General features: G+C 40.8%; 1 protein-coding gene across 2 annotated transcripts in view; it reads left to right on the forward strand.

Moving 5' to 3' along the window:
- strip2 (striatin interacting protein 2) overlaps window positions 1-23827 on the forward strand; it is a 173651-nt gene that overhangs the window by 56575 nt on the left and 93249 nt on the right. For both annotated transcript variants that reach the window (XM_051923656.1, XM_028811371.2), the window contains exon 4: window positions 23654-23788. In XM_051923656.1, coding sequence (XP_051779616.1) covers window positions 23654-23788 — 135 coding nt within the window. The remainder of the gene's footprint in view (window positions 1-23653; window positions 23789-23827) is intronic.

Raw genomic sequence — 23827 nt, forward strand, 5'->3', positions numbered from 1 at the left:
AAACAAAATGTTCTCAAAAACTAGTTATATACCCCCTTTAAATATCCCTCGTATAATACAACAAAAATTGGTCAATTGCCATTAACTCTATTTTACAACTGTTAACTTAATTCATTGACTTTTATATTTCACCATTCGTACCAATGTCATGCCAGCCTGTGTTCACAAACATTAGGAGGTTCATTTACGCAGATGATCTCTGCTTAGCCTCCCAGTCTATTTCCTTCCAAGATATCCAAAAGAGACTTACCAATGCCCTCAGATGTGATAGCAGGCTGCTTGCTGCTTATTGACACATTTACAGGACAAAAGACGCTGATGGAGAGGTGCGAAGCGATTTAAGGTGGGACGGATCTACAAGTTTTTTCATAGGCTCTGGTAATTCTAGTGTTAAGACAGACAGAGGGGCCTTTTATTTACATAAATTGCAAATTAAATCAAAGTGTCAGTGAATACAACCCAGTCAGAAGACACATTTCTGAGGGTCACCAGCTTGTATAATAGGCGCCATGTTCCAACTTTGCTTTTAAGACAGACAGAGGGTTTTTTAGTAATCAACAGAAGTTAGGACACCTGTGCAAACTGTTTAACTTGCAAGGCTTAATTTACTTTAACTTCTGCAGAACATCTGTAGGTTGTCACCTATTTGTTGTTGCCTGAAAAAGGCCCATTTGTAATATTCCAAAATGTCCTTGTTTTCAGTTTTTGCTAACTGAAACTTTAAATTTTAACCTCAGGCAGTTTACTGTTTACCTTTTCACCATTCATTTCCAGAAAAACTGGAAAATCAGAGGTGTTCTAAAACTTTTGACCGGTAGAGTGTGTGTGTGTGTGTGTGTGTGTGTGTGTGATGTATGTATGTATGCATGTTCTTTGGCATAAACATTCCATTGTTTTATACCCCTAGACCATGCAGTTGCTGTGAGATGTTCTTAAAATTTTACAAGATCATTGATTTCCCGAGTAGTTTTGAAGGGTCTGTGTTGCTAGAGGCAGCATTCAAAAAGTTACATGAATTGTATTTAGAACAATTATGTGATGGTGGATTTTGTTTTCTCCCACATTACATATGTAATAACATTTTTCATTATTTTTGGTCGTTTAAAAGTTTTGGACAGAAATCTCTAGTAGGCGATTTATTACTTTGTCACACACGAAGGTCAACCTATCAACAATTTAAGCAGTGCATTACACATTTCTCAAGTAAACTTTAATGTCTTTTGTAGAATGAAAAGCACAATAAGTTTTTAAACACTCATAACATTTAAGCTTGCCACACATATACTTTGCATATTCCTTTCATAACCTACTTTGCAAATAAAGGCTGTAGACAAACTTTCTTTTTGCAAATGGCATTACAAATTAAAAATGCATATTATTCCTGTGTACTTAACCATAAAACTTTTTAATTTCTCAGTACAGAGTAAAATACATAATAGTAATATTGTATCCTCTGTAGAAGCCATGTTCAAAACACTGATGGAAGTCACATAACTTACGGCATCAATTTTGGGAGTTGCACAGTGGAAAAGTTGTTGCATCAGAATGAGTTGCCAAACATATATACTGATATGAACTATTCTTGCGCGATTAGCTGATAAAGTTTTTTAACCATTGTGCAACATTTATTTGGCCTTAGTTGTATTATGCTCGTAGTTGTATTATCTCTACACATCAAGAATATTAGCAAGGAATCCAAGATATCAGAAGGAATTGCCTTTTTTAAATATGGCACTTCCTGAAGAATACATTTCTCATAATTTGTAGTAGACATGAATTTGTACAATGTCAATTTCCATATCCAAAATCAACTTAGCTAAGGATATTCCACTCGGCACAAGTTTCCATTCACCGTGCTTTTTTGGTTTTGACCTCCTCTCAGCATCTACTAAACAATTGTTTTACTTTCGTTTAGAAGACTTTGAGGTATCAGTTGTCCAAATCCTCTTTGTTTTATGTATAATTACTGTGTCAAATATAACACCCACCCAAAATAGCCAGACTAGCTCAATTGTTTTTTAAACAATTATCACTGTATCTATTCTTATGTAGTATCTTCTACTTGAATTGTTGAGCATAAAGTATATCTTATAATAGATCTAGTGGAAATTAGAAAAAAATTTGTAGTAGTAAAACTTATACACCACAAAGTGGTCACAGAAATATTAAAAGTACAGAACCAAGGAGACAGTATATTTAATTCAATGGATCAGGAAATGAGATGTAGTTGAAAATAGAGTGCAAAGTTCAATTTCAGGATTGCCAGACCAATCTTTAATGAAGCCCAATACAAAACCCACCTCGAATTTGAAAAATGCATTGTCAAACGTCTATTGTAAGAGAGAAAGAAATCAAGAAATGCAAAAGATTTTTTAAAGACTTATCCACAATCTCAGATAGTGATGGGATGTCAGAGCTTACCTTTCATCCCATCACACAATTGACATCTTCCCTATAGATAACTCAGTAACACTACAACAAATGACACCCATGAGAAACAATCATTGCCTCAGAAACCACACAAAATTTAATACTTTTAAATAAAATTTAAAAACAGAAATTGTTCCAAAAATTGAATTCTACATAATTAAAAACAATCCATAGTACAGAAGTGTATTAGAGCTACATAGAAGAAAAAAAAATAAGGATACAGTGAAGGAAAAAAAAGGTCTATTTAGGTATTACATCTTGCCTGAAGAAGGGGCCTGAGTTGCCTTGAAAGCTTGCATATTGTAATCTTTTTAGTTAGCCAATAAAACGTGATTAAATTCGAAATTTCGACTTTAATCTTGTAGTTCATGTCACAATTAAAGATGAAATTTGGACTTTTTCCTGCCTGGAGTTTACATGTTTTCCTGGTAGGTTTCCTTGGTGTGCTTTGGTTTCCAACTAAAAGTATGTAGGTTAGGGTATTTGGTGATGCTAAATTGATACTAGTGTATGTATAATGAAGATTTTTCAATGTTCCTTAAAAGTTTTGAAAAATCGGTGTTCTAAAGTTATAGCTGGTTTTAAATTTATTACAAACGCTTATTATGTGGCAATTGGTTATGTGGAGAAGGAAAATAGAAGGATAGGAATTAAGGGTCGCTACGTTTAATACAGACAGTACAGCTGCAATAAAGAAAGTCCATCCAGAAGAACATTGATTGAATTCCCAGGACACCTTGCCGTAATATCTTTAAAAAGTGATTACAAAGGAAGCTGTAAGTTCATTTCAGAGAAAGAACCTTTATTGCAGGTGTAACAAGGATACAAAGGCTTAAATGTATGAATGGGTATCCCACTGGTCTAATTGAAATAATGTGTAAATGGTGGGTTCCTGAACTGGTCGTCGGAGACACGTACATGGAATTCAATGGATGTTATTCTTAGTGGGATTTGTGTGTTGCAGCTATACTGTTGCAAACGTACCAAATCCCAGATCCAATCCATCCATTTTCTTTCACCACATAACCAGACCCCACACAATACATGTCTTTGTGAAAGTAAAACTAGCTAAACATAGAACACTGTCAACTTTAATCACAAAATAAACTGTGAGATTAAAGTTGAAATTTTGACTTTAATCACACAATAGACCATTTTTTCTTCACTGTGTCCCCATTTTTTTCTCTTAAATAGCCCTAGTAATCTTCTGTACCATAGAAAGAGAAAACTTGCAGAAAAATACTTTAATTCAAGTAAAGAACTAGAAGCAAAATGAGATCATAATATATACCCCTTGGATGTCCCTTTGAAATCAGATAACCTGTTTCTTGTTAGTGCTGTCTGTTGCCCATTTCTCAAAATATACACTAGTCAGCCTTTACCCCAAAGTCTCATCCTGACTCTAGGCTTACATTGGCTTGAAGTTACCAATCCTTTGTCATTTTTGAGACATGCTGTAAAATCAGTGTGGATCTGCTATCTTTGACCATCAGGCTAGAATCTTCTAGTAACTCTTCATTTCCCAGTAACCCTGAAACTTCAGTACCCTTGAAAGGGCCTCATCTTACACGGTCCATAATTTTCTACTTTGAGGCTACAAGCTGCCAGCTAATGAGATGGAGAGAAATGACTTGTATCAAACTATGCAAGGGTAATATAAACAGTTTTCCCGATTAGGGATCTTGTGCTGCTACCTTGGATGTCTTGTGGCCTCCTGACTGTTGTCCTTGGCTTAACTTTTTTTTAGTTAAACCACTTCTTTTACATAGTACACCTCTAGAACTTCCTAATCCCAGATGCGACTCTTTGTTCTTTCTCATCCTGGCATGCTGTCCTTCTTTTGCCAGTATTAGTTTTGCATCGACCCACTTTCTCTGAAGATCTTCTACACCTTGAAATTCTTTATCAGAGAAGCTAATAGGGGACGTTTACATTAATTTCGTCAATGAACACAGATTTACATTGATAATGTATTATTTCCAAACAATACTGTAAAGAAATTTGCTCTGTTGTCAAAACTGATTGCTGTAGCCTAAGGTGATTCACATTATAGAAAAACATATTGCAAATAAATATAAGGAGTACTTCAGTTTATGCTTTAAAGAAGGCATGTCATAGCATTTAACACTTGTGCTTAAGGGAGCCCAGAGATTCAGAACTATGCAGCTTTTTCCAGAACATCCACAGCTAAAATCTCTTGAAAGCAGGCATTAATGTCTTTGAGGATAGCACATTCTGTCATGCAGTTTCAGGCAATGTTGGAGTAAGTTGTCTTCTTTTTCTGACCTCTTTTTGAAGACCCCCTTAGGGTAAAATGCTACTTCTGCCACAGTTTCCTATTAACTGTATACATTTAATTTATTTTTTATATGTAAATGAAACCATTACTACTGAATAGTTAATGTATATTTCTGCATGCTTTCAGAAGCTCTATTGCTAGACTTTGTTTAAGATGATGTTATACATGTTATACATTGAACAATTGAATAATATGAAATAATCCTATATAAGAAAGGTTAGTGCTATAGTTTATTTTGCATTAATCATAAGCAAGTCTAAAAGTATTGAATGTGCTTATGTGTCACATCTTCGTGTAAAATGTGGCTTTCACTAAAGCTTGTACTAGCAAGATCATACAGAAAGTTGGGGAACCTAGTTGGACCACAGGTGGAGGAAACCCGATTTATAACAGCCCTATAACAGACCTGACACTCTGTGTGAAGGCCGGTTTAGTAGTAATGGAGGTGGAAAAGAGGCATTGAGTAAGAGGTGTAAAGGAAGAGGTGAAAGGAATGCAATTTGAAATATTTGGAGGATGTTTGGAAAATCGGGCAAAGTGGTGAAAGTGCTAGAATGAAGAAAAGCAGATACTGTATATGCTTCATACAGGAGATTAGATGAAAAGGTAAAGATGTGTGATTGCTTAATTGAAGGCACTTGTTTTTCTGGTGTTGATTTGTGTCTTGACATCTTTTGTTTTTAAGAAGTTAAAACAGTATTAAAAGCAGAATCGGGTTATTTCTTCTCTGTTTCTCATCTGTTGCCTTTTTTGAGGTGTGGGTGTTATGGGCTAGCATAAGTCTCAAGGTAAAAGAACCTAGTTTATAGGGAACATGGGTCTCATGCAAAATGCAGAGGATGTGACCAGAGAATTGCGTGAAGGATTGCCATGGGAGTTCTTGTACACTGCTGGTGTCATATTAATGTCAAAAATTGAAATGGAATTGAAGCAAAATATACTGAAGTGGGCAGTTAGTTGTAAGTGAAAATCGTCAAGGTAAATGACAGTTCGAGACAAAGGAGCAAGAGTCATAGATGTGATGAGTGCATGGAAGTGTGGTGTGTGTGTGTGGTAAAGGCATTTTGAGAAACTTAAACTAATGCAAGGGTGTCTGAAGTGGGCCATAATTTATAGAAAGTGTGTGTGAGGAGCGTGGGATGCTGATGTAGTAAATGTAAATTTAGATATCAACAATGGAGTAGTTTTGGATGAAGTAGGGAAATTCAACTACTTAGGTGACATGTAGAGTGCAGTGCAGAAAGAGGTGTAGGCATGGCAGTTACAGCAAGGATGAGAGGTGCATGAGTGAAATTTCAGGAGCTAACCCCCATTCTGACTTCTAAATGAACATCACTGACATTGAAGGGTAAAGTTTGTATGGGGAATAGTACCCTGAGACATGGTACTTATGGATATGAAGGCAGAACTTGAAGCAAATTTAGAAAGAATGGAAATGAAAAATGGTTTTCAGTAGGTGTAAGGAGTGTCAGGAAGTGAGAGGAAGATGAATGCCGAGTTGAGAGAAAGCAGTGGTATGGAGGAAATAGGTTGTGGTGCTGAGGAGAAACAAGACTAAAGTGGTTTGAGTGTTTATATTTTGTTAGGAATCTGTTTTTCAGTAAATTCTGTGTCTCTTATTATCACAAATCAGATGTTTACACATGGTATTGGGTTTTCTAGCCATGGGATTAGACTCTGAAATCAGTTTTTTGAATTAATATATACTTTATTTTTGGTTGTTTACAGGTACCACCGTTTTGTATTTCCCTTACGGGTGTGCCCTCAGAAGCAGTGACTGCCCAGTAATGATGCAAAGGGTTAAAAAAATCATTGTTCAAAACAGTTCCTCATCCAAATTTGTGAATAACGATAACCTTTTCCAAACTTGCTTTTGTTATTTTCAAAACTCATTTTTATTGACTTCTGCTTAGTTTTTTGACCATGATTTTTGTTTCTCATTTTGACTTCAGCTAAGGTTTTGATTGACCTCCTGGTTTACATTTTTATTTCGGCTTCTGATTACATCTTTTTCCTGGTCTTCCATCATAAAATACTCTTTGCTAGTGTGTTTAGAACAAGAGATTTACAGTGGGTATAGAAAAATATTCACCCCTTCGAAATATTCCCTTTGTTTTTTGCTTTACAGCCTTAAATGAAAACACACAACTCAATATTTTTTCCAGCTTTACTTACGGAATGCAACCTATAATATCCTAAAGAAAGATATCACAGCTACAGTTCAGAAGAATTTAAAAAAATAAACAAGAAATACTGAGATGAATAAAGGATCACCCCCCTCTTAAACAATATTTGTAAACTCAATCAGGTGTAAGTGACCACCATGTCCATTGCAGACCATGGTTACTGGCTTCCACCTGTGATCAACTCTAATCTGTGTGATTAGTGAAGCATAAAAACAGCTGTTCCTGGAGCATTCCCTTGCTTGGTAGTGCAACTGACAGCAAACAGCTGACTATGGGTGGCAAGCCAATTTCAAAAGATCTCAGGGATAGAGTTGTGGACAGACATAAGGCAGGAGATGGATACAAAAAAATTTCAAAGGCTTTAACAATCCCAAGGGGCACAGTAAAGTCCATAATAAAGAAATGGCAAGTGTTTGGTACTACTAGGACCCTCCCTGGCTCTGGTCGTCCCTCCAAACTGGATGGAAGAGCAAGGAGGAAACTGGTAAGAGAGGCTACCAAGAGGCCAATGGCCACTTTGAAGGAGTTACAGGATTTATGGTAGAAAGAGTGGTCATGGTGTGCATGTGACATCAATTTCACAAACACTCCACAATTATGACTTGTTCGGGTGGGTCGCAAGGAAAAAGCCACTTCTCAAGAAAGGCCACATTAAGGCTCGTTTGAGCTTTGCCAGAATGCACCGTGAAGATTCTGATGCCAAGTGGAAAAAGGTCTTATGGTCAGATGAGACCAAAATCGAACTATTTGGCCTCAATACCAAACGGTACACTGGGTGGAAATCCAATGCAGCTCACCATCCACAACACACCATACCTACAGTAAAACAACCCGAAGCACACAGCAAAACTGACCACACAGTGGCTAAAGGAGAAAAAAGTGAATGTCTTCGTGTGGAATATAGCAGTCCACTAATGCTCACCATCCAATTTGACCGAACTTGAACAGTTCTGTAAAGAAGAGTGGGCAAATATTGCCCAATCTAGATGTGCAAAGCTGATAGAGAAGTATCCCAACAGACTCAAGGCTGTCATTAAATCAAAAGGTGGGTCAACAAAATGACATTGGGGGATGATCCTTTATTAATCTCAGTATGTCTTGTTAGTGCTGGGAGGTATACCGGTTCATACTGAAAACCGTTTTTTATTTTTGTTATAGTGTGTATTTTTCTTATACCGCAACACCGGTTTAAATAGCCTAAACAACGTTCGGAACGTGGCTCAGCGGGAAACTGTTTAAGGGGGGACCTTTTTCACTGCTACACTGCTAAACACACGTGCAACGGAGTACATGCATTAGTGGAGGTACCGAGCAGTTAAAATGGACAGAGAACATTCCGAAACTGAAGCTGTAGCAGACAATAAAGTTGAACATGATGACACAGAAGAACTTTTGCCGAAAAAAGGAGCTGTGTCTGTTGTCTAGAGATACTTTGGTTTTAAAAGATCGGATGTGGACCAAACAACTATTTACTGCAAATGCTGTCGAGCTGAAGTTGTCACCGGAGGCGGCAACATGAGCAATTTGCTGCACCACCTTAGCCGCAAACGTGCTTTGGAGTACCATGAATGTATGGAACTTAGATTGGCACCCTCCACGTCCTCAGGTAAAACTGAAAAAGCGAGAGGACACTCGAGTCAGACGTCACTTGTAGACGCATTTGCTAGAGGTACTACCTACGACAAAAAAAGCAACCGGTAGATCGAGATAACCAACGCCATTACAATCCATATAGCTAACATGTCAGTGGACTGAGATTGTTAACATTAACAGAAAGTGTAGTTGGTTTACAAAAATATTTACTATTTATTTCTTTTCTAAGACATGTTCAGTGCAATACAACTTTTGACATGCACCTCTGGATATTTTACTAAGTCTAAATGCCTCTTTGGATGGTTGAAAATATGTTGTCAAAATTAGAGTTGAAGTTGTTTGCAAAATTTGTTCTGTAAAAAGGTTCTATATTTTGACTGCAACTGTCATGCAATGTGATTCCTTCTCTTTAGTGCCACCCCCTTGAAAACTATCACTTTATGGGGCCATGCAAACCTGGATTAATACTTGTGTGCACATTAAAATGTTTTTTTTGTACAATGTACAATTCTCATGACTGTGGAATAGGTTATTCTTAGCCAGTCTACTGCAGTAATTACAGTGGAAAATGTGGTTAACATCCACTCATGCATGGGGGAAAAAATACCGTTGCATACCGTGAAACTGGTATAATTTTGAAAAATACCGTGATATAGAATTTTGGTCATACCACCCAGCACTATGTCTTGTTTTTGATTTTTTACAATTTTTCTGAACTGTAGCTGTGATATCTTTTGTGGTATAGCGGGTCCGCGGCTTCATTAAAAAAAAAGGGCCAGTTTTAAATCCATAGAGCCGTGTCACCCTCCTTGGGTGCGATTGCACGACCACAGGGAGTTAATGAGGTAGTTGGAGTGAGTTTCACCTGCACGTGTGGGTGCGATTGTTCTTAATTGCTTCATTGGCTTCCTGCGGCATGTGATTAAGGCGCTGTGCCCACGTAGACGTGAGGGTATAAATACGGGTCGGCACAAGGAAAAAGAGAGAAGTCAATGATAGGAGAAATCAAAGAAAAGTAGAAAAGAAACAAGGTTAAAAGACATGGAAGGCAGGCTTGGGAATGACGATCTGGCCACCTGGAAGGAGGAGACAGCACAAGCTGGGGCCCCGTGAAGGAGCGTTAGCTGTGGTGCTCTAGGGGCTAGTTTGCTCCACTGAACATCCAGGTGGAGTGTAGCGAGCAAGGCAGGTACCCTGCCTAGGCTTCTGAGGTGCGATCATGTGAGCGTGAAGGAAGAAGGGAGGAGAGCCGATCTTGGACAGTCTGGCTGTGATGCCTGAAGGCAGCCAAGACAGACTTCGGCCGAAAGGAGCTCGTGGCTGCGGAGTCTCCACCAGCTATGCGAGCAATGGGTGAGCTGGGGAGAAATGGAAGGAGGTAGACTTGAGATCGGAAGAAGTTAATCTGCATTTTTAACATCTTATTTTTAATAGATTTATTTATTGATTATTTTTTATTCTCACTTTTCTCTGGATTTTATGGATTTATATATGTACTGTTTTTTCAGAACACTGCACAATGGACACTTGTTGGTCTTTATTTTTGTTTTGACTGGTTTTTAATAAAAGCACTTTAGCACTTTTTCTACCACCCTATGGCATCATCAGTGAATCGTCCTCATTTGTCAGCTCATCTCGGTCATAACTATTGACGGTGTAGGTTCAGCAAACTCCCATGTGGGAAGAGGGAGTCTGTGGGGGACCGGCATCATCACATCTTTCACTTGGATGTTGTAGGTGGCATTGAGTAAGTAAAGCTGGGAAGAAATGTTTTTTGTGTGTGTTTTCATTTAAGGCTGTAAAGCAAAAAAAAAAGGGGAAGATTTAAACATCAGTCTGGTTGGGTGCTGTTTGAAAAGAAATGTTACTAGATAAAGTTACAAAATAGATCATCACAGCACAGGATGGAATATTTCCTTAGTTACTAGAACTTGTCACATCCATTATCAATTAGACAGTTATTCACAGAACACTGAAGATGAAGATGACGATGATTTCTTCCTATTTAAATTTTCATTTTCAGAAATCGTAACCTTGAGTTCATTCTCTAAATTGACTAGCGAGGTTGTGAGGAGACTACAGGATGGCCTGGAATCAGCACCCTAGAATGTGTTCAGAGAAACCAGTACTGGTTTAGATAAGTATATACAGTTTCAGTTGCTTATTACATCAGTTTCTATTAGCAACATTGCATTTCAAATAAAATTTATTAAATTCAGTATCAACAAGTCATAATTTTCTAAAGAACTCATAAGTTACATATAGCCAACGATGAACCTATTAAAACTGGAGAAGAGGCTATATAGAAAAAAAAATCATTGATACAAGGGGAATTTTTCCTGCAAGGATTGTTTCTTTGCTCGGAAAGGACTATAGACAATGGCTAATTACAAATTGAGATCCACTTGCCTTTGACTTTACTCTTTCTGGTTAATCAGATGGACAGTGTTTACTGCAGGATTTTAGAGGCATTATTTAATAATACAGAACCCTGTTTATGGCACAACTTCGTTTTACTTGTTACTTTTACACTAAACCTTCCTCTCCCACCCACATCACTGAGCATGAAGCTTGTTTGCACTTGAAAGACAGAACTGTTGTAAAGAAACTGATCCAGACAGCTCTCTCCGTATTCACTAAGACACTGTGCTAATAAGTTAGAAACCTATGTTTGTTAAGAATTTTAAAGTAGTCTTTGGTTGAATACAGAGTTCCTACTTTTTTCAAAATATACACTCTTATGCCAGTTATCCAAAAAAGCTAAAAAAATTCCAGACACAGGTCACTGATTACAGACCAATGCATTTGAATATACTCTTAATATATATATAACTCTATATAATCTTAAGTATCTCAGGTTGTAACAGCTGTTGCTGTTGCGGATTGGCTTCTTCCGATGGTATCCGATGTCACTCCTTTCAATGAGTGTATTATGAGACTCAGATTACGACACTCCCTGGGTGCCTTATCTGTTGTCTCAGTGTATGCTCCAATCGCGGTGAGTGATGTCTTGGCGAGGGAGACATTTTATTCGCAGCTTCGCTTGGTGGTTGATGGGTTCCCACGAGGTGACATTCCTCTGGTCATGTGTGACTTCAATGCCGCCACTGGCATTGACAGGGCTGGCTATGAGGATTGTCTTGGTCCCCATGGGTCTGGTGACCGTGGTGAAAGTGGCTCCATGTTCCTTGACTTTGCAAAAGGCCAGGGGCTGTGAATCGCTGGATCCTGGTTCCAGTGCCCAGAACCGCATCATTGGACTAGGTACTCCAATACTGGTGGTGCGGTGAAGTAGATCGATCACATCCTCGTGGGCAGATGCTGGAGGCTCTTGCAAAACTGCAGGGTCTACAGAAGTGCCCTCTTTGTGAATTCTGACCACAGACTTATTGCTACTCTTAGGATCCAGCTTAGGTCCAGTAGGTTACCACCTACTAGGAAAATGAGCCTGGACTTGGCCAGACTCCAAGACTAGGCTGTTTCTAAGGAGTTTGCACGTAGTTTGTGTGAGGAACTAGCAGATTTGGGTGCAACTGCCAATCCTAATGTGATGTGGGAGACCTTCCGTGACAAGACCCTGAAGGTTGCTGAGGGTTGTGCTGGTGTTACCGGTGTTCCCAGAAGGATGCGTTTCATCTCGCAGGGCACCCTGGATATCATCGAGAGGAGTCTCTGCGCACGGCTCAATGGCAACTCTGGTCTGTACCGAGAACTGAGAAGGACAGCTGCATGGGCTCTGAGGGCAGATAAAGAGGCGTTTGTTAGAGGAATCTGTGAGCAAGTGACACACCATCTGTGGTCTAGTGACCCACATCCTGCTTACAGAGGAATCGAAGCATTACACACATCTGAATCTGTTCCTTGGAGAGTTGCAGTCAGGGTGGTTGATGGAACAGTCCTTACGGATGACACTGCAGTTGTGACCCGCTGGGCTGGCTATTTTGAGCAGTTGTTCAAAGCTGATCCTCTGGCTAGGATGTTGGATATCTCACGGCCCTTGAGGCTGATCCTCCAATTAGCTGTGAACCACCCAATCTCACTCAGATTGCACAGGTGGTGAACCAGCTGAGGGGAGGAAAGGCTGAAGGGATCTGTGGTATCCGGGGTGAACTTCTCCAGGCAGGTGGTAAGGCTGTCCTCCTGGCATTGCAAGCAATCTTTGCTTCCATTTGGGAGACAGGCATCATCCCAACTGACTGGAAAATGGGACTTGTCGTCCCTATCTGGAAAGGGAAAGGTGATCACCTGGATTGCAGCAACTACAGGGGGATAACACTGCTCTCGGTGCTGGGTAAGGTCCTTGCTAGGGTCATCCTCAATAGGATTCGTGATCACTTGCTCACCTACCAGCGACTGGAACAGTCCGGCTTTACACCTAAGAAGTCTACCATTGACCGCATCCTAGCAATGAGGGTTCTCATGGAGCGCAAACGCGAATATTGGCAGTTTCTTTGCAGCCTTTGTCAATTTTTGCAAAGCGTTCGACTCAGTGATCAAGCTGCCCTGTGGGACATCCTGAGGGTTCGCAGGATCCCCTCGAGGTTGCTGGATATCATGGCCGTCCTGTACACTGGTACTGTGAGTGCTGTGCAGAGTGGAGGCAGAACCTCTGCATTTTTCCCAGTTGATTGTGGGGTTCGTTAGGGGTGTGTTGTATGGACTGGGTGTTGGGCAAGGTCGTGGGGTCCTGTGACTGTGGGGCATCTGTTGGTGAAGAAAGATTCACGGATCTTGACTTTGCTGACGATGCTGTGATCTTTGTGGAGTTGATGGAGGCTCTGATCGGGACACTCGAGAGACTGAGCGAGGAGTCAGAGTGTCTGGGCTTGTGAATGTCCTGGATAAAAACCAAGATCCATGCCTTTAATGACCTCTTGGGCACAGCCATCAGCAATGTGTCTGTTTGCGGAGAGAGTGTCGACCTTGTTGAGAGGTTTACTTACCTTGGCAGTGACATTCATGTCTCTGGTGACTCTTCCTGTGAAGTCAGTAGACGGATTGGGAGAGCATGGGGGGTTATGAGGTCACTGGAAAGGGCTGTGTGGCGCTTCTGATATCTATGCAAAAGGATGAAGGTCCAAGTCTTTAGAGTCCTGGTGCTTCCTGTCTTGCTATATGGTTGCAAGACATGGACGCTATCCAGTGACCTGAGACAAAGACTGGACTCCTTTGGTACTGTGTCTCTCTGGAAAATCCTTCGGTACCGTTGGTTTGACTTTGTGTCGAATGAACGGTTGCTCAACTGCAGCATTCCTGATTTCCCAATCCAGCAGTTTCTAAATCAAGACGGGATGATCCACGCTGTTAATGCTCTGATTCAACATAGCACCAACACCAATTTCACAGGCACTAGTCTGAAATACAAAATGAGGAGAGAAGTTAGGACCTATCAAAATGGGGACAGCAATTTGTGAATTCTTAAGGTCTAAAAATACATCCTCTGCATTAGGATTCCATACCACAGTGGTTTCAGTGCTTTTGCATGTTAGATCTGTTAAAGTCACAGAATACAGTATCTCTGATAAAACTCTATGACACCCAAGAAACCTTTAACGTTTCATTTATCACTGATGACATCACTGGATGGCACCTACTTTGGTTTGACTCAATCCATCCATCCATCCATCCATTTTCTTCCGCTTATCCGAGGTCGGGTTGCGGGGGCAGCAGCTTGAACAGAGATGCCCAGACTTCCCTCTCCCCGGCCACTTCTTCTAGCTCTTCCAGGAGAATCCCAAGGCGTTCCCAGGCCAGCCGGGAGACATAGTCCCTCCAGCGTGTCCTGGGTCTTACCCGGGGCCTCCTCCCGGTTGGACGTCCCCGGAACACCTCACCAGGGAGGCGTCCAGAAGGCATCCTAATCAGATGCCCGAGCCACCTCATCTGACTCTTCTCAATGCGGTGGAGCAGCGGCTCTACTGTGAGCCCCTTCCGGATGACTGAGCTTCTCACCCTATCTTTAAAGGAGAGCCCAGACACCCTTCGGAGGAAACTCATTTCAGTCGCTTGTATTCGCGATCTCGTTCTTTCAGTCACTACCCATAGCTCATGACCATAGGTGAGGGTAGGAACATAGATCGACTGGTAAATTGAGAGCTTTGCCTTATGGCTCAGCTCCTTTTTCACCACAACAGACTGATGCAGAGCCCGTATCACTGCGGACGCCGCACCGATCTGCCTGTCGATCTCACGCTCCATTCTTCCCTCACTCGTGAACAAGACCCCGAGATACTTGAACTCCTCCACTTGAGGCAGGATCTCGCTCCCAACCCTGAGAGGGCACTCCACCCTTTTCCGGCTGAGGACCACGGTCTCAGATTTGGAGGTGCTGATTCCCATCCCAGCCGCTTCACACTCAGCTGCGAACCGATACAGAGAGAGCTGAAAATCACGGCCTGATGAAGCAAACAGGACAACATCATCTGCAAAAAGCAGTGACCCAATCCTGAGTCCATCAAACCGGACCCCCTCAACACCCTGGCTGCGCCTAGAAATTCTGTCCATAAAAGTTATGAACAGAATCGGTGACAAAGGGCAGCCCTGGCAGAGTCCAACTCTCACTGGAAACGGGTTCGACTTACTGCCGGCAATGCGGACCAAGCTCTGACACTGGTTGTACAGGGACCGAACAGCCCTTATCAGGGGGTCTGGTACCCCATACTCCCGGAGCACCCCCCACAGGATTCCCCGAGGGACACGGTCGAACGCCTTTGCCAAGTCCACAAAACACATGTAGACTGGTTGGGCGAACTCCCATGCACCCTCCAGGACTCTGCTAAGGGTGTAGAGCTGGTCCACTGTTCCGCGACCAGGACGAAAACCACACTGTTCCTCCTGAATCCGAGGTTCGACTATCCGACGGATCCTCCTCTCCAGGACCCCCGAATAGACTTTTCCAGGGAGGCTGAGGAGTGTGATCCCTCTGTAGTTGGAACACACCCTCCGGTCCCCCTTCTTAAAGAGGGGGACCACCACCCCAGTCTGCCAATCCAGAGGCACTGTCCCTGATGTCCATGCGATGTTGCAGAGATGTGTCAACCAAGACAGCCCTACAACATCCAGAGCCTTGAGGAACTCCGGGCGTATCTCATCCACCCCCGGGGCCCTGCCACCAAGGAGTTTTTTGACCACCTCGGTGACCTCAGTCCCAGAGATGGGGGAGCCCACCTCTGAGTCCCCAGGCTCTGCTTCCTCATTGGAAGGCATGTTAGTGGGATTGAGGAGGTCTTCAAAGTACTCTCCCCACCGACCCACAACATCCCGAGTCGAGGTCAGCAGCGCACCATCCCCACCATATACAGTGTTGACACTGCACTGCTTCCCCCTCCTGAGACGCCGGACGGTGGACCAGAATCTCCTCGAAGCCGTCTGAAAGTCGTTCTCCATGGCCTCCCCAAACTCCTCCCATGCCCGAGTTTTTGCCTCAGCAACCACCAAAGCTGCATTCCGCTTGGCCTGCCGGTACCTATTAGCTGCCTCCAGAGTCCCACAGGACAAAAGGGACTGGTAGGACTCCTTCTTCAGCTTGACAGCATCCCTCACCGCCGGTGTCCACCAACGGGTTCGGGGATTGCCGCCACGACAGGCACCGACCACCTTACGGCCACAGCTCCGGTCAGCCGCCTCAACAATAGAGGCACGGAACATGGCCCATTCGGACTCAATGTCCCCCACCTTCCTCGGGATGTGGTCGAAGTTCTGCCGGAGGTGGGAGTTGAAGCTACTTCTGACAGGGGGCTCTGCCAGACGTTCCCAGCAGACCCTCGCAACACGTTTGGGCCTACCAGGCCTGACCGGCATCCTCCCCCACCATCGAAGCCAACTCACCACCAGGTGGTGATCAGTTGACAGCTCCGCCCCTCTCTTCACCCGAGTGTCCAAGACATGTGGCCGCAAGTCCGATGACACGACCACAAAGTCGATCATCGAACTGAGGCCTAGGGTGTCCTGGTGCCAAGTGCACATATGAACACCCTTATACTTGAACATGGTGTTCGTTATGGACAATCCGTGACGAGCACAGAAGTCCAATAACAAAACACCACTCGGGTTCAGATCGGGGGGGCCATTCCTCCCAATCACACCCTTCCAGGTCTCACTGTCATTGCCCACGTGAGCATTGAAGTTCCCCAGCAGTACGAGGGAGTCCCCAGAAGGTATGCCCTCTAGCACCCCCTCCAGGGACTCCAAAAAGGGTGGGTACTCCGAACTGCTGTTCGGTGCATACGCACAAACAACAGTTAGGACCCATCCCCCCACCTGAAGGCGGACTCAATCTATTGACTCAATCCATTCCCCCAATATAGTCTAAATACTTGGCTGCTGTCAAGTCAAAGTAACATTTTCTTGGATTTACAGGTGTATGCTGGCCTGCATTTAGAAAGGACTGGAATAAAGGATTAGCTAAAACCTGTTCTTTCCAGGTGCTTGAAAAGATGATATCTTCAAGCTATATACTGTATGTTGTTATAACTGTAGTAATAGTTTTTTATGCTCCATTTATTTGTTAAGAATTACCCAAATATATTTAGTATTTTAATGAATTTGTAAATTTGTTAAGCCACTAGCTGATCACTCTGTTACATTACTATGTTACAGTAATACATTTGGATACTTAATTTAGGAAACATTTAAAGACGCATGGTTCTCTCTTTCCTCATAAATGTAATTATCAAAATTGATATTTTTGTAATTTTTCACATGTAAAGAAATGAAGAAGATCTCCCAATAGCTAAAGGAAATAGTTATTTGGAGATAGTAGAGCACTATAGGCATTGTGAAGCCATAGCAGTTTATCCACAAGACATTGGAAGATTGCCAGTGCCCTATATTGCCCAAAGGAAAAGACACAGTACCACCAGTAGCCCCAAAGGCTGCCAAATGCTGTTTTTTCATTTGCTTCAGGGGCTAGAGGAATCTGCCTACACCACTTGGTCATATCCGATGTTCTGAGGCAATACATATGCCTAGGTTTCTCTAATAGATTGTTGACCCTGGGTATAGGGTAGTGATCAAAACTAGAAACCTAGTTGAGTCAGTGGGAATCATTGCAAAAATACCAAGATCCACCAGGTCTGGAAACCAGTACGATGGGTTGTGTTGTGCGAAATCAGAGTAGTTTGAGTGGTATCAATAACATCACTTGCATTAAATATTTGGGATCTTTGGTCAGGACTCAAAGAATCCTTGAAGTTTAACAGTTCAGAGTCAGGAAAGAGAGGTAAAATATTTGGTCTGGCAGTACTGGCACCCCTTAATGGAGAGGTCTGCATTTCAGATACGCTTTAGGGAGTCATTATTCCACAGTTCGAATTTAAAAATTGTAGACTACTGTCTAAACCGAAACGGTAACCTCTGTAAAGCATCTGTTAACACATCCTCAAGCATATCTATAGAGGGAAGAGCATCCACCTCATCAGATTGGATCTGATGGGTGGAAGTCTATTAAACATCATTTCATTGCATGCCAGTGCTTTTAGTGAGGACTTTTGGCCATGTGTCACATCATACATGGAGTGGATGTGTCACTACAGAAGCCAGCTTTCAGATGGGTTTGGTTTCTTTGGCTATATGCAGGTTTTATTCATCTGGTTACCTTTACTTTGAAACCGGTCTCTGTCAATAATTATTTATACAGCAAGAGAGCCTGATGTATCACCACAAGGAGGAGTTTTGTTTGCTCTTGAAAAGTGATATAAAATAAGTCATTAAAAACAAGATAGATAGATAGATACTTTATTAATCCCCAAGGGGAAATTCACATGCTCCAGCAGCAGCATACTGATAAAAACAATATTAATTAAAGAGTGATAAAAATGCAGTGTAAATTAAAAAATGCAAGCTGAAGAGTGCAAGGCAGGTATAACAGTCAATAACTTTGTATAATGTTAACGTTTACCCCCCCGGGTGGAATTGAAGAGTCGCATAGTGTGGGGGAGGAATGATCTCCTCAGTCTGTCAGTGGAGCAGGACAGTGACAGCAGTCTGTCGCTGAAGCTGCTCCTCTGTTTGGAGATGATACTGTTCAGTGGATGCAGTGGATTCTCCATTATTGACAGGAGCCTGCTTCAGTGCCTGTTGCTCCGCCACAGATGTCAAACTGTCCAGCTCCGTGCCTACAATAGAGCCTGCCTTCCTCACCAGTTTGTCCAGGTGTGAGGCGTCCCTCTTCTTTGTGCTGCCTCCCCAGCACACCACCGCGTAGAAGAGGGCACTCGCCGCAACCGTCTAATAGAACATCTGCAGCATCTTATTGCAGATGTTGAAGGACGCCAACCTTCTAAGGAAGTATAATCGACTCTGTCCTCTCTTGCACAGAACATCAGTATTGTCAGTCCAGTCCAGTTTATCATCAAGCTGCACACCCAGGTATTTATGGGTCTGCACTCTCTGCACAGTCACCTCTGATGATCACGGGGTCCATGAGTTTCTTTTAGCAAAACATGTTCCTGATTATGCCATTGAAAAATAAGGAGACATTTGCTGTAAATGAAAACAAGGAACCACTTCTTTAGGGTAATATTTGTAATCTAAAACAAAGACTACAGTAGTAAGAGATGTTGTACTAGTGTAGATGAACAGAATAGATTCAGCTTACTGGCCAGCTGTCTCTGTCTCTATGTTTGACTGTCCTTAATACTCATTTAGTTCTAACATTCAAAACAAGGCTTTGGACCTATTTTCACAAGCAAATTTTAAAACAGCTATTCCTGAATATAATTTGTTAATATTCACCTTACTTTGCCATTTTAATGTACTGATTTACAAATAACAAAACTTACTTAAATACTTAAACCCATTTAATTAATTTCCAAAGGGCTGAAACCTATCCCAACAGCACTGGACATAAGTGAGGAATCAGCCCTGGACAAGGCATCAGTCCATTGCAAAGCTCCCTCATGCACACAGCCTAACCTTCACATATCTTAGGATGTACGAGGAAAACTTGTAGAGGGACAGGGAAAATGTGCAACTTCAATACAGGCAACATCTGGCTGCAGGATTTAAACCCCTAACACTGAATCTGTGAAGTGGGAGCACTAACTTATTCACTACCCAAATGTTTTAATGTACTGTCTCTTATCTTATTTTAAAGGTGATTAAAGTATAAAATGTTCATATGCAATACAGGGAAGTCATGGAATAGATCTGTAATCTAAAGTTTCTACATACTTAAGAAAACTTAAATCAGCAGGCCCTGATGGTTACCCCGTAGAATTTTATAAGAAATTCTCCACTCCGCTAGCTCCCCTCTTATTGACAACATTTACTAGCTCCCCTCTTATTGACAACATTTACAGAAGCTAGAGACAACCAAATACTACCTCAAACATTTCGACAAGCATTAATCACTGTCTTTCCTAAACAAAATAAGGACTTGTTACAATGTGCATCATACAGACCAATTTCACTCCTGAATAATGATGTTAAGATACTCTCAAAAATCATAGCTAGAAGGATGGAGAAAGTGCTGCCCTCGGTAATATCACAGGATCAAACTGGATTTATTAAAGGCCGACATCTATCTTCCAATCTCCGACGCTTGTTTAATGTTATATATTCACCAGCAAAATCAAACACCCCAGAGATGATATTATCATTAGACGCAGAAAAAGCATTTGATATGATTGAATGGAACTACCTTTTCACTGCATTGGAGAAATTTGGGTTTGGCCCGAATATTTGTGCATGGATCAAACTACTGTATACCAATCCAGAAGCTTCAGTTTGTATTAATAACATTTGCTCAGACAACTTTAAGCTAGAACATGACACCAGACAAGGATGTCCTTTGTCACCACTGCTGTTTGCAATCGCCATTGAACCACTGGCGGTTCACTGCCGAAATTCTTATCAGATAAAGGGGATTGTCAGAGAAGGACTGGAACAGAAAATTTCTCTATATGCAGATGATATGGTTTTATATATATCAGACCCAGAAAACACTGTCCCTGCAGTTCTAACAGCACTAACAGAATTTCAAAAGATTTCTGGTCTTAAAATTAATCTGAATAAAAGTATACTCTTTCCAGTGAATTCACAAGCATATAATATCAGATTGGACACCCTACCTTTTACCATAGCAGATCAGTTTAAATACCTAGGGGTAATTATCACAAGTAAACATAAAGCTCTTTATCAACAAAATTTTGCCGTCTGTATGGAAAAAATTAAGCAAGACCTGGATAGATGGTCAACCCTTCATTTCACTCTAGCCGGAAGAATTAACACTGTTAAGATGAATATCCTTCCTAAACTTTTTTTTATTTCAAAACATTCCAATATATATCAATAAATCGTTTTTTAAACAGTTAGATTCAACAATAACCTCATTCATTTGGAACTCAAAACACCCACGTATCCGAAGAGCGACCCTACAAAGACCTCAGGCAGAAGGTGGCATGGCTTTACCTAATTTTCAGTTTTATTACTGGGCAGCAAACATACAAGCCATAAAAACCTGGACACAAATAAATGAACATACACAGGCTTGGTCCGCAATAGAAATAAATTCCTGTAGTACTTCTTTATACTCCCTGCTCTGCTCTCCAATAAATACAAGTTATTGCAAATATACTAATAACCCAATTGTGCTTTACTCACTTAGAATATGGAACCAAATTAGAAAGCATTTTAAGATGGAAAATCTTTTATCGGTGGCACCTCTGCAAGAAAACCACCTCTTTCAACCCTCGCAAACATATCCAGTTTTTAATACCTGGAAAAGTTTTGGGATTAAAATGCTCAGAGATCTTTATATAGACAACATATTTGCATCTTTTGAACAATTACGTTCAAAATTCAACCTCCCAGCTACACATTTCTTTCACTATCTTCAAATTAGAAATTTTGTTAAACAGAAATTGCCCGATTTTCCCCACCTTGCACCCTCCACAATGCTGGAAAAAATACTGCTCAATGCCGAGGAATTAAACACCATTTCCGCATTATATAAAATCCTATTAGAGTCCCTTCCTTTCAAAGATCCAAGAGGACATTGGGAAGAAGATCTCTTAATCAATATATCAGAAAAGGAGTGGAAGGTAGCAAAGCAGAGAATTCACTCGAGCTCCATATGTGCAAAGCATAGAATTATTCAACTGAAAATTATGTATCGAGCTCATCTGTCTCGCTTAAAACTGTCCAAAATGTTTCCAGGGCAAGATCCAACCTGCGAACGCTGCAACCAAGCTCCTGCCTCACTGGGTCACATGTTCTGGGTCTGCACCAAATTAACATCATTTTGGACAAAAATTTTTAAGTGCCTTTCAGACAGCCTTGGTATCACAATCCCTCCTAACCCACTAACAGCTGTGTTCGGTGTTCTTCCAGACGGACTTGAAGTGGAAAAGGACAAGCAAACGGTGATTGCATTCACTACACTTTTGGCACGCAGACTCATTCTGTTAAATTGGAAGAATCCTAACTCTCCTCTGATAAGTCAGTGGGAAACCGATGTTTTATATTATTTGAAATTGGAAAAAATCAAATTCTCAGTTAGAGGATCTGTACAAAATTTTTTCAAAACCTGGCAGGATCTGATCAATATTATTTTAGAATAAGAGAAACAACCATTACCGCATTTAACTCCCTTCTCTATCTCTTATTTACATAGATATTTATTTCTCCCTTTCCTTTGCTTAATGTTGTCTTATTAAAAAGCCCTAAGCAATTCTCCTTTAGCTAAGCTCTCCTTCTCAGGGGTGGGGTTTGATTTGTTTTTAATTTGTTTGGTTATAAATTGATCTGTTTGTATGGAATGATTACAATAAAAATTAATAAAATATAAAAAAAAAGAAAACTTAAGCTAAAAATACAATCTGTGTATTTATAAAACAAAAAGTAAAAACAGTAGGTAAACATGCAGCAAAAACAAAACACTGAAACATGGGAATTTTTCCAGTGTCATTAAAATGCACAATATGTTGTCATCTGTTCTTGTTCTGCCCCATTTTTTATAATTACTGTTAGAAAAGATTTTATTGAACTAAATTACTCCTCCATTTATTCCACACTCTGTAGGTTATACTTTTAACCAAGGTAACTGGGGTTAATTGTGCTAGTTAATAGTAACACACATTTTTCACAGTTTTGGTAGTTATATTTATTTACCCAAATTGCCATCAATTACTTGTTATTCCAATATTTGCCATATGCTATAGTTTAAAAGGGAGCTAATTAACAGCTCAATGAAAATGTGAATCTCCAAATTATATAACAGTGTTTTAAAATAATGTTAAAAATTAGACTTTGACAAAGCAGATTTCACAGTGGATGGCTGGGTAAATTGATAATGTCTAAACTTAATTTCCCTAAGTCATGCAGCATTTTCCATTGCTGATTAAAAGGATACACAGTACACATAGATTATGAGGACCTAGCTACTGTGCAATTTCAAGTAGGAATGGTGTTAAATTAGTGTTTCTTTAATTGTTTACAGAAATGAATACAGAATTAATGAACACTATTCTTTTTTTCATTTTTCTAAACTTCTTATTAATTATGTGTGTTTTAGCAATTGTAGAATTTTTCAGTCAAGTAAAGCAATACAATTTTGTACAACTTAAGAAATAAGCACTTAATCAGTCAATTAACATTAGTGAAGTATAGAATATGGTTTATGTACTGTATATAGTTTTATAGTCAAAGAAACCTTGGCTTGAATCCCAGTTTGGACACTGTCAATTTAGAGTTTTCATATTCTTCACGTCTCCCTAGAGAGTTTTTCCCAGTACTTTTTTTTCCCCCCTGCAATCCAAAGATGTGTGTGTTAGGTTAATTCATGACTCAGAATTTGCTTTATTTTAGCAAGTTTGAGTGTATGCATGAGTTTGCCTTAATATAAGCAGGAGCTCTGTCCAGGATTGGCCTGCACTTGTACTGGGATGTGCTCCTGCCTTCTGAAAACCTGAATTGAATTAGGGAGGATGAAAGTAGATGGTGATCTTTTCTTCAGTAATACATTAGAGGTGCTATACACAACCAACCAGTAAATAACCTTTTCAGATGTTTTCTTATGTTAAACTGCTATAGCTCTGTCTTTCTCCTTTACAGTAGCATGAATCTTATTCTTTGATGTGGCTTGGGCCTCTTTCAAACTGCAAGAAAAAAAAGTTTGCAAAATGTTTTCTTCTTCCTCACTCAGTACAAAACAGAAGATGGATAGACTTAGACACTGCAGCTCAGAAGACCTACATAATGAGGCTATTGGATGCATTGGAAGTTACCAACAGGGAGAAAAGGTTGAAAGTGTCAAGAGCCATTCTTTATCTAGCGCAAGGTATCCTGTTCCCTTGTACATGATACAAGAGTCTATGGT

This window comes from Erpetoichthys calabaricus, chromosome 1 (assembly GCF_900747795.2).
Source record: "Erpetoichthys calabaricus chromosome 1, fErpCal1.3, whole genome shotgun sequence".
Taxonomy (NCBI): domain Eukaryota; kingdom Metazoa; phylum Chordata; class Cladistia; order Polypteriformes; family Polypteridae; genus Erpetoichthys; species Erpetoichthys calabaricus.